General features: G+C 46.1%; 2 protein-coding genes across 2 annotated transcripts in view; one reads left to right on the top strand and one right to left on the bottom strand.

Moving 5' to 3' along the window:
- PDCD11 (programmed cell death 11) overlaps window positions 1-8,440 on the bottom strand; it is a 45,944-nt gene extending 37,504 nt beyond the window's left edge. The window contains 5 exon segments of the mRNA XM_030568840.1: window positions 18-179; window positions 1,165-1,332; window positions 3,793-3,924; window positions 5,468-5,579; window positions 8,352-8,440. Of these exon segments, the coding sequence (XP_030424700.1) occupies window positions 18-179; window positions 1,165-1,332; window positions 3,793-3,924; window positions 5,468-5,569 (564 nt within the window). The 5' untranslated portion in view covers window positions 5,570-5,579; window positions 8,352-8,440.
- A 56-nt stretch (window positions 8,441-8,496) lies between these two features.
- ATP5MD (ATP synthase membrane subunit DAPIT) lies at window positions 8,497-12,725 on the top strand. The gene is made up of 4 exons (XM_030568090.1): window positions 8,497-8,692; window positions 10,659-10,756; window positions 10,844-10,938; window positions 12,622-12,725. Exons 1-3 carry the CDS (start codon window positions 8,512-8,514, stop codon window positions 10,934-10,936), a joined length of 372 nt encoding a protein of 123 aa, XP_030423950.1. The 5' UTR covers window positions 8,497-8,511; the 3' UTR covers window positions 10,937-10,938; window positions 12,622-12,725.
- Window positions 12,726-13,887: the final 1,162 nt, after the last annotated feature.

Here is a 13,887-nt window from a genome sequence, read left to right as displayed (position 1 = left end):
GCACCCAGAACACCTACCATGCCTGATCTAAGAGCTGTGGTGTTCAGTGCCTTGTTGACATCTTTGGGGTTAATTGACAGCTTGACACTCTGGTGTCCATCCATGGTTTTCCCCATGCTGGTCACAGTGCATCTGACCAGCATTCCAGGAGGGTACAGGTCTGAGAGCGAGTTCAAATCCTAAACAGCAAGACAGTTAAAGATCACGAAAACCATAAAATCATTAACATTAAATAATGCAGAAGACCAGAACTTGTTACTGAAGAGGCTTTTGAAACCCAAACCCAAGAGGAAAGCTCTATTCTCAGCAGCAGCTAAATGCCACAAAGACTGGGGCCCCTGGGTACAGTGGGCCTGTGCCCCTGCCTGGAGTTTCAAGCCTGACTCAGGGGACACGCACAATAAAAGATGTATGTAATGTTACAAGGCTGAGGTCAAAGGATTCAACACAGCTGCCAGGCTGAAGAGCAGGAGGTGCTACAGGTCAGGATTAAGATTCATCACCAGAGCTGATTTTGGTCCCAGTCTCAGGTCTCCCGTTAGCAAAGAGGTAAAAGGTAACAAAAGAGCAAGGGGATATTAGCATCTTGCCATTCCCAAAATTCAATTATAAACAGGCACGGACGGCGGTGGGAAGGGGAAATATAAACGTGCACATGGACTATCTCCCTTCCTTTCTTTGGAACATCAGTGTCGTCAGGGAATTACATAGTCTCTCCAATACCTATGTCTCTTCCAAGCAGCCTATCTGCCATAGCATGAGCTGGTAATACACTGCACAGAATATCACAGAAGCCATCTTTTGAGGGGCTGCATAGGGTCTGGGGAAGAGGACAGAGTCCTCTGCATCTAGGCTGGAAAGTAGACGATTCTCCCAAACATATCCCCAGCTTCATCCTTCAAGTCTCCCGCCTCAGAGCTCTGGGAACCCCTTAAGTAGGGAGGGGTGTACAGTGATGGCTGCTGTTGAGCAGCACATTAAACATGCTGCCTTCAGCATTCACAGGCCCTGTTGGCCAAGGAAGCAAGAGAGCAGGACAAGGAAGGGATCAGAATCTCCTGTACACCAGTGGAAACTGGGTTCTCCCGCTGGGTCTCTGCTTGCAAGACCTCGTTTATTTTACCCAGTCCCAGGACACACACTATAGCTCAGGACTCTCCTCACCTCCAGAAGCTCTTCTGTGGCCACTTGCTCATTCAGCATTTTGCTGTATGCATCACAAATGTGCGTCACTTGCACAAATCCAGTGAGTCCATTAGGCAAACTGACCACTAACTCGAAGTCATTAGACTCCTTCACGCAGCCGAGCAGCAGCATCCCCTCACTCAGGGCCTGGAAGAAAGAAAAAGTAGCAGTTGGTGGATCTCAGCAAGCCACAGAGTTACCGTGTCTAATGAGACTGAAAAAATAAACTACAGAAAGTCAAGAAAAACTCAGCACCTTTTACCACTCAGACTCAGGACACAAATCACTACCAGCACCACTCTGCGAGTTACCAAGCCACCGCTGACATACTGCAATTAGAAGCAGCCCTCTTAAAAGGTCAGTGGAAAGCAGCAAAAACCTAGAAACAGGACTACAGCCCCTCCTATGGTCAGTGCTGGGAGCAGGAATGACTGATAGGGACACGAGCTTCCCAGACTAGAGAAACCTGTCACACTCTTGCAGTAGCATGTCCTACAGAACCTTCTATGGAGCAACCATGAAGGAAGCTGTATGTTCCACCTCCCAAACTGAATACAGAGGGCTTGTCTACACTACCGCTTAAGTTGATGAACCTAACATTGCTCAGGAGTGTGAAACCCCGCCCCACCTCAGCAACATAAGTTACATCAACTTAAAGCTCTCCCACCTACAGAGCTTCTGCTTCTTGTTGAGGTGGAGTAATTACGTTGATGGGAGAGCACTCTCCCGTCAACACAGGCGATGCATTACATGCTGTGCCAATGTACTGCGGTAGTGAAGACAAGCCCAGAGATTGTCAGACTGGATCAGACCCAAGCTCCACCTAGTCCAGTATCCCATCCCAGACAGTGGTCAGAACCAGATGCTTCAGAGGAAGACATAAGAATCACCAGAGTTGTGGGCAGACACAGGATGACCAGTCTGCCACATTGTTCTTGTCCTAATCCCTGAAGCACAAAGTTTAATATTGCTTCCAAAATTTTTGTCATCATTAATTATAACAATTCTGGATATTCTTGAGATCCATATAGAGTAGAATCTCAGAGTTATGAACACCCAACACCAGTTATGAACTGACTGGTCAACCACAGACCTCATTTGGAACCAGAAGTATGAAATCAGGCAGCAGCAGAGACAAAAAAAAAAAAAAAAAAAAAAGGAACAAATTAAGTACAGTACTGTGTTAAATATAAACTTCTAAAAAATAAATGGAAAGTTTAAAAAAAGATTTGACCAGGTAAGGAAACCTTTTCTGTACTTGTTTTATTTAAATGAAAATGGTTAAAAGCAGCATTTTTCTTTTGCATAGTAAAGTTTCAAAACTCTGTTAAGTCAATGTTCAGTTGCAAATTTTTGAAAGACCCACCATAACGTTTTCTTCAGTTACAAACATTTCAGAATTACGAACAACCGCCACCCGAAGTGTTCACAACTCTGAGGTTCTACTGTAAATATCTAATCACTTGTTAAGTTCTTGGCTCCCATGACTTTCTGTGGAAATGAGTTCCACAGTTTAATCACGTGTTGTTAAAAAAAGTGTTTTCTTTCAGAGGATTTGAATTTCCTACCTTCAATTAACTTGAGTGTCCCCTTGTTCTTGTTACAGGAGACAGTGAGAACAGACACTCCTGATCTACCTTCTTGAGACCACTTTGTATTTTACATTTTCGTCTTATTCAACTCCTTTCTAAGGTACGACTTACAGCAAAGGAAGTGGAGTGATAGAGAGAACAGGTCATCAAGGGTTAAACATGTGCCTGTGGGGAGGATGGAATAGCAGCCACAGAACTGAGAGCTGGACAATAGCCCCTGTTCAGAATCAAGAAGCATGCATCAAATGGAGGGGGAAAAGAAATTTGACTATGGCCAATCTGATAGCAAGGAAACCAAGAGAGATACAGACTCAGCAGGCCTCAGAAGCATTCAGCTCAGTAATTCAGTTCTCTGTGGAGATGATTTTGATTGTATACAGCCTGTTAATGATCAGAACTTTACTGCAGTTAGCGTCACTTTCTGCAGCAGTTAATTCTGCATCCTGGGACAGTTCTAAGTGATAACACTCTGCCTTTATTGCAGAAGGCTCGGAGGAGATGTACCATTTCTTACACGCCACTGAACTTCTTCCTGCCAGCGAAGCAGAGGTTGTGAAAAGGAGTCCAGCCCTCCCTTACCTAAAGATTGGTGGTTCTGAGACTGGCCTAGGAATAAGGAACCTCATAGCTGCACTGGACCCAATGGAGGTCAAAATACACAAAACACAGAAGAATAGAAATGTAGAACTGGAAAGGACCCTGATAATTCACATAGTACAGCCCTTCATACTAAGGCAGAACTACGTATTATCTTCTAGACCATCCCTGGCAGGTATTTCTCTAACTCCTCCTTAAAAACCTCCAGCGAAGGAGGTTCCACAGCCTCCCTAGATAATTTGTTCCAGTGCTTAACTACCCTTTCGGTCAGGAAGTTTTCCCTAATATCTAACCTAAATCTCCCTTGTTGCAATTTAAGACCATTACTTCTTGTGGATAAAGAGAACACGTTATCACCCTCCTCTTTATAACAACCTTTTAGCTGCTTGAAGACTTATCTGAACACTCATTCACAAACCTCAACCGTGAGAAGTTCAAAATCCTTGGCATTAGCTTTAATGGCTTCCTTTTTCTCTTTCTTGAGCTTTTTCCCCTTTCCTGGATCTTCTTGTATTCTCTTCCTTTTCTGGGATCCTTCTTCATATTGAGTCTAAGGCAGATTTTAAAAGGGGGGGAGGGGGAGACGACAAGAGAATTAGAAGAGATAACTGTCGTGCTCCACAAAAGAGGAGCAAAATTATCAGCCATCCCAGATTAGAGGGAGATGCTAGAGTTAAGGGTGAGAAGGAAATTTCTATTGCAAACCCTTATGTTCAGTTATATATAGGTCTCTCAACATTTCTCCCTTTGGGCTGAAACTTAACATATTTGGTTAAAGCATGAATACATTTGACCAGTTTGAGCAAAATCGTTCAACAACTTTTGAGTTAAAACAAGCAGAAAGAGACATTTTCTCCCCTTCGTCCAGTGGGGAGAAAACCACCACCACCACCTTTGAGCCTTCATTTGCAGAGAAAACTCAAGAGCCTCTCGGGGCATGTCTACATTTAAAACACTGCATCGGAACAGCTGGATCAGTGCAGATGTAGCGTTTTAATGAAGACGTTCTACACCAACAGGAGAGAGCTCTCCCGTTGGCACAGTTAATCCAGCTCCCCAAGAAGCTCTCTCACCAACACAGCACTCTCCACAGGAGATTAGGTCAGTATAATTATGTTGCTCAGGGGTGTGGATTTTTCATACTCCTGAGCAACGTAGTTATATCGATATAGATCCGTAGTGTAGACCACAACCAAACCTTAAAACCTCAAACTTAGCATGGACATAGACCCTGATTCGTCAGAGCACTTAGGGAAGGAGGTTCTTAACTTTCTGCACAGGAGCAGTCTCATGAAGTCAATGGGACTACTACACTTCAAGTTAAAAACATGTTTTAAGTGTTTTGTTGGATCGGTGCCAGAGCCCTCAGTGAGGCAGCTCTGTATTGCTAAGTCTGAAACAATTTGGTTAGAAATAGCAAAGTAATTGATATATTAAAATGGGATGTGTGTGAGGGGGAGGCAGAAGAGGACGTCATGTATCCTGTTTTTTTAGGCACAGAAACAAGAGAAACATGTTAGATCGAATTAACCCTGGCGCAGCACCACTGAATTCTATGTCCTTACACCAGAATTGGATTTGGTCCACCACATCTCTCTAGACGCTCTTACCTCTAACAGCAGATCAGTCACTACTGAGATATTTCAAAGTTAAACCCATATCAATTACATTTGATTAATGGTTTGCCATCACATTTACCCAGGACAGACACCTATCAAAAGTCATGACAATCCTGGATTCCACGATGAAGACCAGTCACAAGTACTAAAATGAATGTTGGGGCTCAGTCCTGCAGCCCTCACTCAGACAAAGCTGTCATGATCAGAATGAATCTTAGACTATCAGGGCTGGAAGGGATCTCAGGAGCTATCTAGTCCAACCCCCGGCTCAAAGCAGGGCTAATCTCCAACTAAATCCCCAAATGGCCCCCTCAAGGATTGAGCTCACAACCCTGGGTTAGCAGGCCAATGCTCAAACCACTGAGCTATCCCTCCCTCACCAATGGGAGTAAGAACTACAGAATTAGATCTTTACGCTAATTGGCAGTAGAATAGCTCTCAGAGAGTTTCATCCAGCACATGCACACAACTCACATCAAATAAGTTATCCTGCTCTATTGGTCGCCTGGGTGCTTTTCCCTCTGAAGGCTTTTTCTGGGTGCCACCTCGAGGGAAGTTTTCTTCTATGGATGCCATGTTTGTATTTCTGTGGTGAAAGCAAAAACACAGGAGTGAAATCTGCAATTGCTGTCATATCAGACAGGAAAAGGAATTATCTTGGAAACTAAACAAAGATTCCCTTGGCTTTTTTAAGTAAATGACAAAAGATAGATAGATACTTAGAAGACAAAATACAGGCCTCTGAGAACATTCAGCGTACTTGAAAATGACAATTATACCCGTATTAGAAACACAAGTTGGGTGAGGTGATATCTTTTATTAAACCAACTTCTGTGTGAAAGAAAGAGACAAGCTTTCAATCTTACAGAGCTCTTCGTCAGGTTATACACATGTACCAGTCACCAGAACTTTTCACTAGTATACCTCTACCCCGATAGAACGCAACCCAATATAACACGAATGTGGATATAACGCGATAAAGCAGCACTCTGGGGCGGTGGGGCTGTGCACTCCGGTGGATCAAAGCAAGTTGGATATAACGTGGTTTCACCTATAACACAGTAACATTTTTTGGCTCCCGAGAACAGTGTTATATCGGGGTAGAGGTGTATTCTACTCACCAACATTACCATATTAGTCTTCAATGACATCCAGAACCTGGTATACCTGACACTTTAAAACTTAGAAACTTGACGAGGAGATTCCTAATAAAGGAATTATCTGCACACTTGTGTGCAACAGGTGAAGCACCATCTCCACAGATGAGCAACAATACACGCCTTCAGACATACTGCCTGGGGCAGTGATCTTGTCAGATCTCACAACCCTAAGCAATCAGGGCTTGTTTACACTACAGAGCCTTGGCCAGCATAGCTATGTGGGGAAGAGTCACCCTAGTGTAACAACAGCATTGCCAGCAGGAGCTCTTCTACTGACATAGCTACTCTCCCCCACCCCACAACAACATTAGCTGAGCCAGCAAACGCACTCTTTTGGTGGCACAGATATGTCTATGGAGGTGGCCAGCATAGCTACATTGGATAGATGTGTCATTTTTTGCACCCCTAACTGGCATATCGATACCAACAAAACTTTGTAGTGTGTAGGCTAGGGCTCAAACATAGCAGTACCGCAGCAGCTGCAGGAATTGGTATTGACACATCAGTGGATGCATGGGTGTAACTAACTCTTTTGAGTCAGTATTGAACCCGCATTTTAGCATTTTGTTGGGGGCCACTGGCTGCCAGAAGTGTCATTTTTTAGATAAAACAGAGGTCCGGACCATTTGTGCTCAGTTAAGATGCCACAGCACTTCCGTTTGCACATGCATAAAGGCTGTCATACAGTATCATAGACAAACTACAATTTAAGTCATTATATTTTACACACACACACCCAATATCACCCCTGCTGCTTCAACTATATACAGTAAGCTTCTTTACTTCCTAACTTGTTGTGAGATGCTGTTATGCACCATTCAACAGTTTCCCCCCTAGTTCATTCCAGAGGCAGCAGCATAATATTGGTGAAAGGATATAATCAAGCATGTGCAACGTAAATTGCTGTACTAAGAAAAGCTAAATTCCCTTAAAGGTAGAGAAACTAATCTAAAGTACATTATACTTCAGGCAATGTCAGGCAATGAGAAACAGAAAAACAGGTCAATGGGACCCAGTGCAATAGGGAATAAACTGACCTCTGGGCCACAGAACTCTGAGACACATCCCACTCGTCATTTATCTCCAGCTCTGCAGGGAAACCAGCTCCCAAACCAAGAGGATTGCAGTCCAGTGACCCTCCCTGCTAGGGGCTCAGTCCCCTCCCAGTCTCCGGGAGCGGCTACTTCAGGGCTACAGGAAGGGATTCAATGCATGTGCTCCCCTCCTCGGCCAAGGCCAGCAGCACTGAACTCAGCTGCTGGCAGAGGAGGAGAAGGAACCAGAGGAATACTGCCCAGGGACTCCCCTGCCAGGCGCTGCACATCAGGGTCCGCACATCAGGGTCCCTTTACCCCAGGAGCCCAGCCCTGGGGATGTTCCCTCTCCTCCCAGCCAGGCCCTGGGGAGGTTCCCTTGGCTCCGTGCTGGGCCAGGGGGCTGGCGCAGTGGTGCTTTCCCTCCCTCCCACATGGAGCTGGGCCCTACCGGGCTCCTACACCCCTAGCCCAGGGACGGGCAAACTTTTGGCCTGAGAGCCGCATCAGGTTTAGTAAACTGTATGGAAGGCCGGTTAGGGAAGGTGGTCATGGCCCAGCCCCCACCTCCTATCTGCCCCCTACCTCGGACTCCTGCCCCGTTCAACCCCTCTGTTCCCTGAGAGCGCCTCTGGGACCCCTGCCCCATCCACACACCCCTACTCCCTGTCTGCCCCTGGACCTTGGGGCGCCGCCCCATCCAACCCCTCCTCTCATTCCTGACGGCCCCCCGGAGACCCCTGCCCCATCCACACACCCAACTCCCTGTCCCCTGACTGCCCCTGGACCCCCGCCGCCCCATCCAACTCCCCCCGCTTCCTGACTGCCCTCCTGGGACCCCTGCCCTATTCAACCCCTCGTTTCCCCCCCCATCCAAATCCCTGGCCCTCGACCACCACCCCAAACTCCCCTGCCCTCTATCCAACCCCCTCTGCTCCCGGCTGGGCCACGCCGCCACCGCCGCCCCCACGCAGCTCAAGGCACCAGGTCAGGTCCGGCTCTGCAGCCCCGCCACCCAGGGCATTGCGCCGGCGGCGGGGCGAGCGAGCCGAGGCTCCGGGGGAGGGCCAGGGGCGAGCCTCCCGGGCCAGGAACTCGGGGGCCGGGCAGGACGGTCCCGCGGCCCGCAGTTTGCCCACCCCAGCCCCAGCCAGACTCCCTCACCTCGTTCAGCAGCACACGTGCGACACCATCGCCATAACCCGGAAGCACTACCGGGGAGCACAAGGTCAAGCGGAAACCTCTTGATCACAACGGGAAGAGAAGCCAGCGACGCCTAGTAACCACCAGACCAATCCTGGGGAAGGAGGCGGAGCATCGGCTGATGGACATCTTCCAAAGCCAATCTTCAATCTCACTTCACGTCATCTCCTCATGGAAGGACCTTGTTGTCCAATCCGGAGAGGCATGTCTGCGCGGAGGCGGGATTTCCCAGCGCCATCTTGCCTGTGGACTTGGAGTCGGCGAAGGGCACGGCACGGCTGTTGCAGGGGAGCGCGCGGCAGGTGAGGGCGGCTTAGGGCTGCGATCGCTACGTGTGTGGCTGGCGCCGCCGCCAAGGTCTCTCCCCAGCCGGGGCCGCGGGCGGGCGGGCGCTGGGTCCCTGCGGGTCGGTGCACCCGAGGGGCTGCGGCGGCGGCGGCGGCCCGGGGAGCCGCCTGTGACCCCTTGTCAGGCCGCGACTCCCAGCGCGGCTGCCCAGGCTCCCGCTGCCAGCGAGCCAGGTGGGCTATGTCCCTGGCCGCGCAGCAGAGGGTCTCGCTCCGCCTTGTAGCCGGCCTGACCGCCCCCAGCGGGCCTGGATTGGCGGGAACGGGGCTGCCTGCTGAAGGGGCTCCAGCTCGGTGTCTGGGGGGGCTGCCCGGGCCCCGCCTCGCTCTGCAGCTGGAGACCGAGATCCGTTTGGATCTTGCCGCTGGGCACAAGACACGGATTGAGTGAAGCTGCCTCGCCTGGCAGCCCAGGCTGGTAGCTGCGCTGTCCCCTTCCCCGCAGAATAACCCGCAGTCCCGTGCTGAGCAACCGCGCGTTCAGCAGGCTCAGAGAAGCAAAGCCTGGAATTGAGGAGCTGAAATCCCTCCCATTTATCTCAGTTTTGGGTTTAGAGGAACTGGTAGATAACGCCAGTGATTCAGAAAGGGGTGGAATGAGCTGAGAACGTGAAATTGAGGCTGCATCTGGCTTTCTAGTGCAGCAAGTGGCAACACCTGTCGTGAGAGACGATGAAACTTGGAGTGTGGTGGAGCAGAACTGGCTAAGAAGGGCCCCTGGAATTTTCCAAGAAGCAGAACCTGCCTATTAATATCTTTGTTCCAAATGATCTACAAACCATCGGACATAGTAACTCTGTCTAGGGTATTTTAACAATAGTGACTGTTGGTGTAAAATCCCCTATGAAAGGGAAAGGATGGGAAGAGTGATGATCCTGCCTTTTCAAACCTATGCTGAGTTAGTGACCCTTATCCTTAGGCTATAAAGCTACTGGAAATGCATTTTGGGAGCTCACTGAGAGTTAGGGTTCTTCTCCAGGTTTTGGTATGTAGCAGTGAAGGTCCAGATTTACACCAGAGACATAGATTAGGAACAGAATGATGCATCAGCTGGCTTGATGGTGAAGACGTTCTTTTGGTAGTAGCAGTAGATGAGAAGAGGCACTTATTGACAGTGATAATGGAATGACTTCAGCTGGTGAACAACTAAAGTTGTGTGGCAAGTTTGCATTGGGCTGAACCCTAGTGTAAATACCAAACATTTGTCCTGGGAAAAACTTAGAATTCCTAGACTAATACTCTACAGTAATATTGAGTTAACTGGAGTTACAGCAGGATCACAAACCCATGGTTAGACATGGTCAGGGACCAATAAAATGTGATGGGATCTTTCAGTAATCTGGTAAACTAACTTGTGAGATTGCTAGTCTATAATCAGGAGGCATTCAGAACTGAAATAGGAGAGGTTTATCTTGGGTAGGGATTGTGATGTATTGCTTTTTTCAATGTATCTATAGCCACGTATTTCAGTTTTTTCATGAACTCTTCTGGAAATCTTCATTTTTAAAAAGAGGGAGAATGGAAATGTACATCTAAAAATTCACCCCAAAGGACTTCAAAAATCATAACCATGTTGCACAAATGTCCTGGTTTTTCCCTTTCATACATCTACAAAAACCCTCGTTATTTAGTAATTTGCCTTTATGTGCTTTCATATAGCTACCTATACCTCTGCCTTGAATCAGTTGCTTTCTATTTCCAGATAGAGCAATCCTAAATGCACTGGAATCTACTTGTATTACGTATATCCAAGGCTCTGTTAAATATAGTTAATGAAAGTTTCAGTAGCTGGCACTGGGAGCCCCAAATGTAAAACCTACTAAGGCAGCACTGGAAGTAATCATAGTTCAGCAGATGACTAGTACAATCCAGCATATACACCTGAATATAGACATACTAACTTGTCCTTCATTGCATCTAGGACCAGCAACCATGGCAGGACATGACTCTGGAACACAGCACAAGTTCACTGGTATTCAGAAATACTTCAATGCCTACACCATAACAGGCAGAAGGAATGTAGGTACTAGTTAACTTGCCCTTAACAGTCACACTTCAAGGGTGCTTTAGAAGGCATTTAAGTTTAATTTTCTTTTTTCTTTCTAGTATGTAATAGCTACATATGCAAGCATTGCCATGGTCATCTTATATTTCAAACTAAAGCCTAAAAAACAAACTCCAGCGGTGACAGAAAAATAGTGGTAAGTGGCTGATTTTTATAGCACCCAAAAGAAATTCAGTCCCTTCCCTCCCCTTCCCCTAGCAAGTAGGGGTGATGGCAGATGTGGAGAACATGGAGTAAGAGAGGCTATTAATGGTGGTGAGGTGTGCAGAATGGGACCAGGATGAGGAGCCAAGTGTGAAGAGAGAGGACTGGCATAGGGACAGTTTGGAGTGGGGAGGGAAATGAGCAGAGTCTATGCCACTAGAGCACACTTCCTTCCAGAGCCTTGAAGGGAACCCAAGATTCCGGAGTCTCAGCATTCTCCTGCTGTCACCAAGTATCTGAAAACCCCTGGCAAAGTCTCATCCCCTGCTAGTGCTGGTCACAACCTCCTACTGGTATCAGTTACTCTGTTAGCTGAAGTGGCAGAAGTCCATGCAGTGGTGATGAACCATCTGAGTGTTAATTTGATGCCACCTGATGGCATTTCTGGGGTTTTCAGTTTGCTTTTTGAAAGAACATAGGAAACTACTCACAAACTACACTAAAAGAACACTCAAGTTACAAATCAAGTACTCAGAATTAGAAAATGCCCGAACTAAGGTTGCTTGTACAACCTTAATTTGGCCTCATCTTATGTTACCATTTAATTACCTGATGCTGTGTCTTTTTCCCTCCCACCGGACCCCTGCCTCATTCATTGCACAGAATGGATGTTAGTCATTTAACAAAATAGCTGCTCATTAAGTGAGCACTATTTATTCTGTACACTGAAAGAGGCAGGGGTCCTGTGGAAAAATGTGATCATGTAGTTAGGACTGCATTCTGATGCACAGGTGCAAGTGGGCTGATTTAAGGTTGCACAGGTAAGCTTAATGTTGGCATTTCCTAATCTTGAGTGCTTGACTTTGTAATGCAGTGTTTAACTTAACTTTTTTTTTTCTATGAGCTATCTGTGTTTCTCAGCCATAATGAGAAAATGAATTGTCTGATAGCGTTTTAAAAGCCCTAAATTTTAGGCCAAATTTGATACGAGCTCTTTAAACACGCTATGCAGTAATAGAACTACACCTCTACCTCGATATAATGTGACCCACTATAACACAAATTCGGATATAACATGGTAAAGCAGTGCTCCAGGGAGGCGGGGCTGCGCACTCTGGTGGATCAAAGCAAGTTCGATATAACACGGTTTCACCTATAACATGTTAAGATTTTTTTGGCTCCCAAGGACAGTGTTGTATCGAGGTAGAAGTGTATTTGCATTTCTTAACTGCTGAATAAAACCATCACTTAACATATGAACATAGTTTGACTTACTGAGCACATTTATCAAGAAACAAACTCTTGCATTCATGCAAAGCACTGTCCAGTCTGCATTATGAAAAACTTAGTCCTTTAAAGAGGACTATCACAAAAAGGCTAGACTTAAACTTTGGCCTTAGTACATAAAATACTTGAAAAGAGCTAGATGTAGAAATGGATCAGTGAAGTAGGGTTTAGGGGTCTCCTGCTCAGCTGTCCACTGCATGACTGGCATTCTCTGCTCAAGGCACATTACAGGACATTCTTCTTAAAGTTGCTTACCTTAACCCTTTTTTGGGGGGGCGGCGGGGGGGGAGAGAAGGAGAGAGATCTACCTAGCCCCTAGCTAGTAGCACAGAGCAACATTTGCTTGTTTGAAAGTTATGATATTAATCAAAATCTTTTCTCTCTGCAGGTTGCTAGTATGTGTGTTAGTATTGGATCTCGTATTGCAATGGAAACAAGAATTGATGTACTATTATGCACATTTCAATAAAACAAACAAAACATCATTGTTCAGTTATTTATACAATCTTGTATTTTTCCTATTAAAGTGGAGATGCAGGTGACCTTTTTTTCAGCTCTTGAAACTATACTACTTTCCTAGTGGAGGTAAAGTGCTCTTGGACTATCACATTTGTATAAAACAAGGCTGACTGTTCATAGTTGAGTGAAGGAAGCATAATTAAAACCATCCTAAAATGTGTACTTAACATCAGTAGTAACTCACTCAGGAAAGAATGTAAAGGTATTTAATAGAGCTTCAAAGGCTCTCTTGCTGACAAGTGGTGCAATGAGGGAAGCAGTTCCTTAACATTATTTCATGAAAACAAGTTTAGTGTTTGACATACTTTAGCCTTGATAGACTTGACTCTTACACTGTTCAGACAAGCAGGGGTTGGTGGTGTCTTTACCAAAGAGCTTGCCTCTCTGTTAAGGTGTTCAAAAATTCCAAACATACAGAATTCTAGTTTCTCCATGTTTTACTGCCTGGGTATATGATTAGGTCCTGATTACTCCACTTCTCTAGTCACCCAAGGACAAGCTGGCTAGTTCTGACCATATGGAGCTTGCTCTGGCTACTCTCTTCACACCTGGTTGCTCAGTTGTTCTTATAAGGCCATTTTCCATTGCATTAGGGCCTCCTTTGTGGGGGTGGGTAAGTAACTGCCTGACCTTGACCATGGAAATAGGAGATTTATGGCAGGTGCTTGGTAGCTCTAAGGATGGCATCCAAAATCAGGAATCTCCCAGGAGCCAAACTAAGGACAGCAATTCCATTTAAGAATTGCCCCTTCAAAATAATCCTGGGGGCTAAAGTAGACCTAGTGCTATTGCTCTCAACTCCAGCATCACTGATTGAGTGGATTGCTTTGTTTCCCCACATCAATCTTGTATTAGTTGTGATTCATTTTCACTATTGCTAATTTCAAGATTTCCAAAATCTTAAGTTAACCAGAAATTTCATGGGATCATTTTAAAACTCATGGTGCTTTAATCAAACATTTAAGATGTTTGGACTGTCCTGATTATTTAACCTGTAGGGGGACCTGCCTCCTTGATGGGTGAGCATTTAAGGGTCAACATTCAGTTTAAATGCACTCAGAACTGTAAGTCTCCTCTCTCCCCACCTTGGAAGGGACATTTACCCTTTTCTATCCTCTGGCTGTCTTATTAGTTC

This window comes from Gopherus evgoodei, chromosome 7 (genome assembly GCF_007399415.2).
Source record: "Gopherus evgoodei ecotype Sinaloan lineage chromosome 7, rGopEvg1_v1.p, whole genome shotgun sequence".
Taxonomy (NCBI): Eukaryota; Metazoa; Chordata; order Testudines; family Testudinidae; genus Gopherus; species Gopherus evgoodei.
The sequence above is the reverse complement of the archived record's forward strand: the minus strand, read 5'-3'. Positions and strand labels throughout refer to the sequence as shown.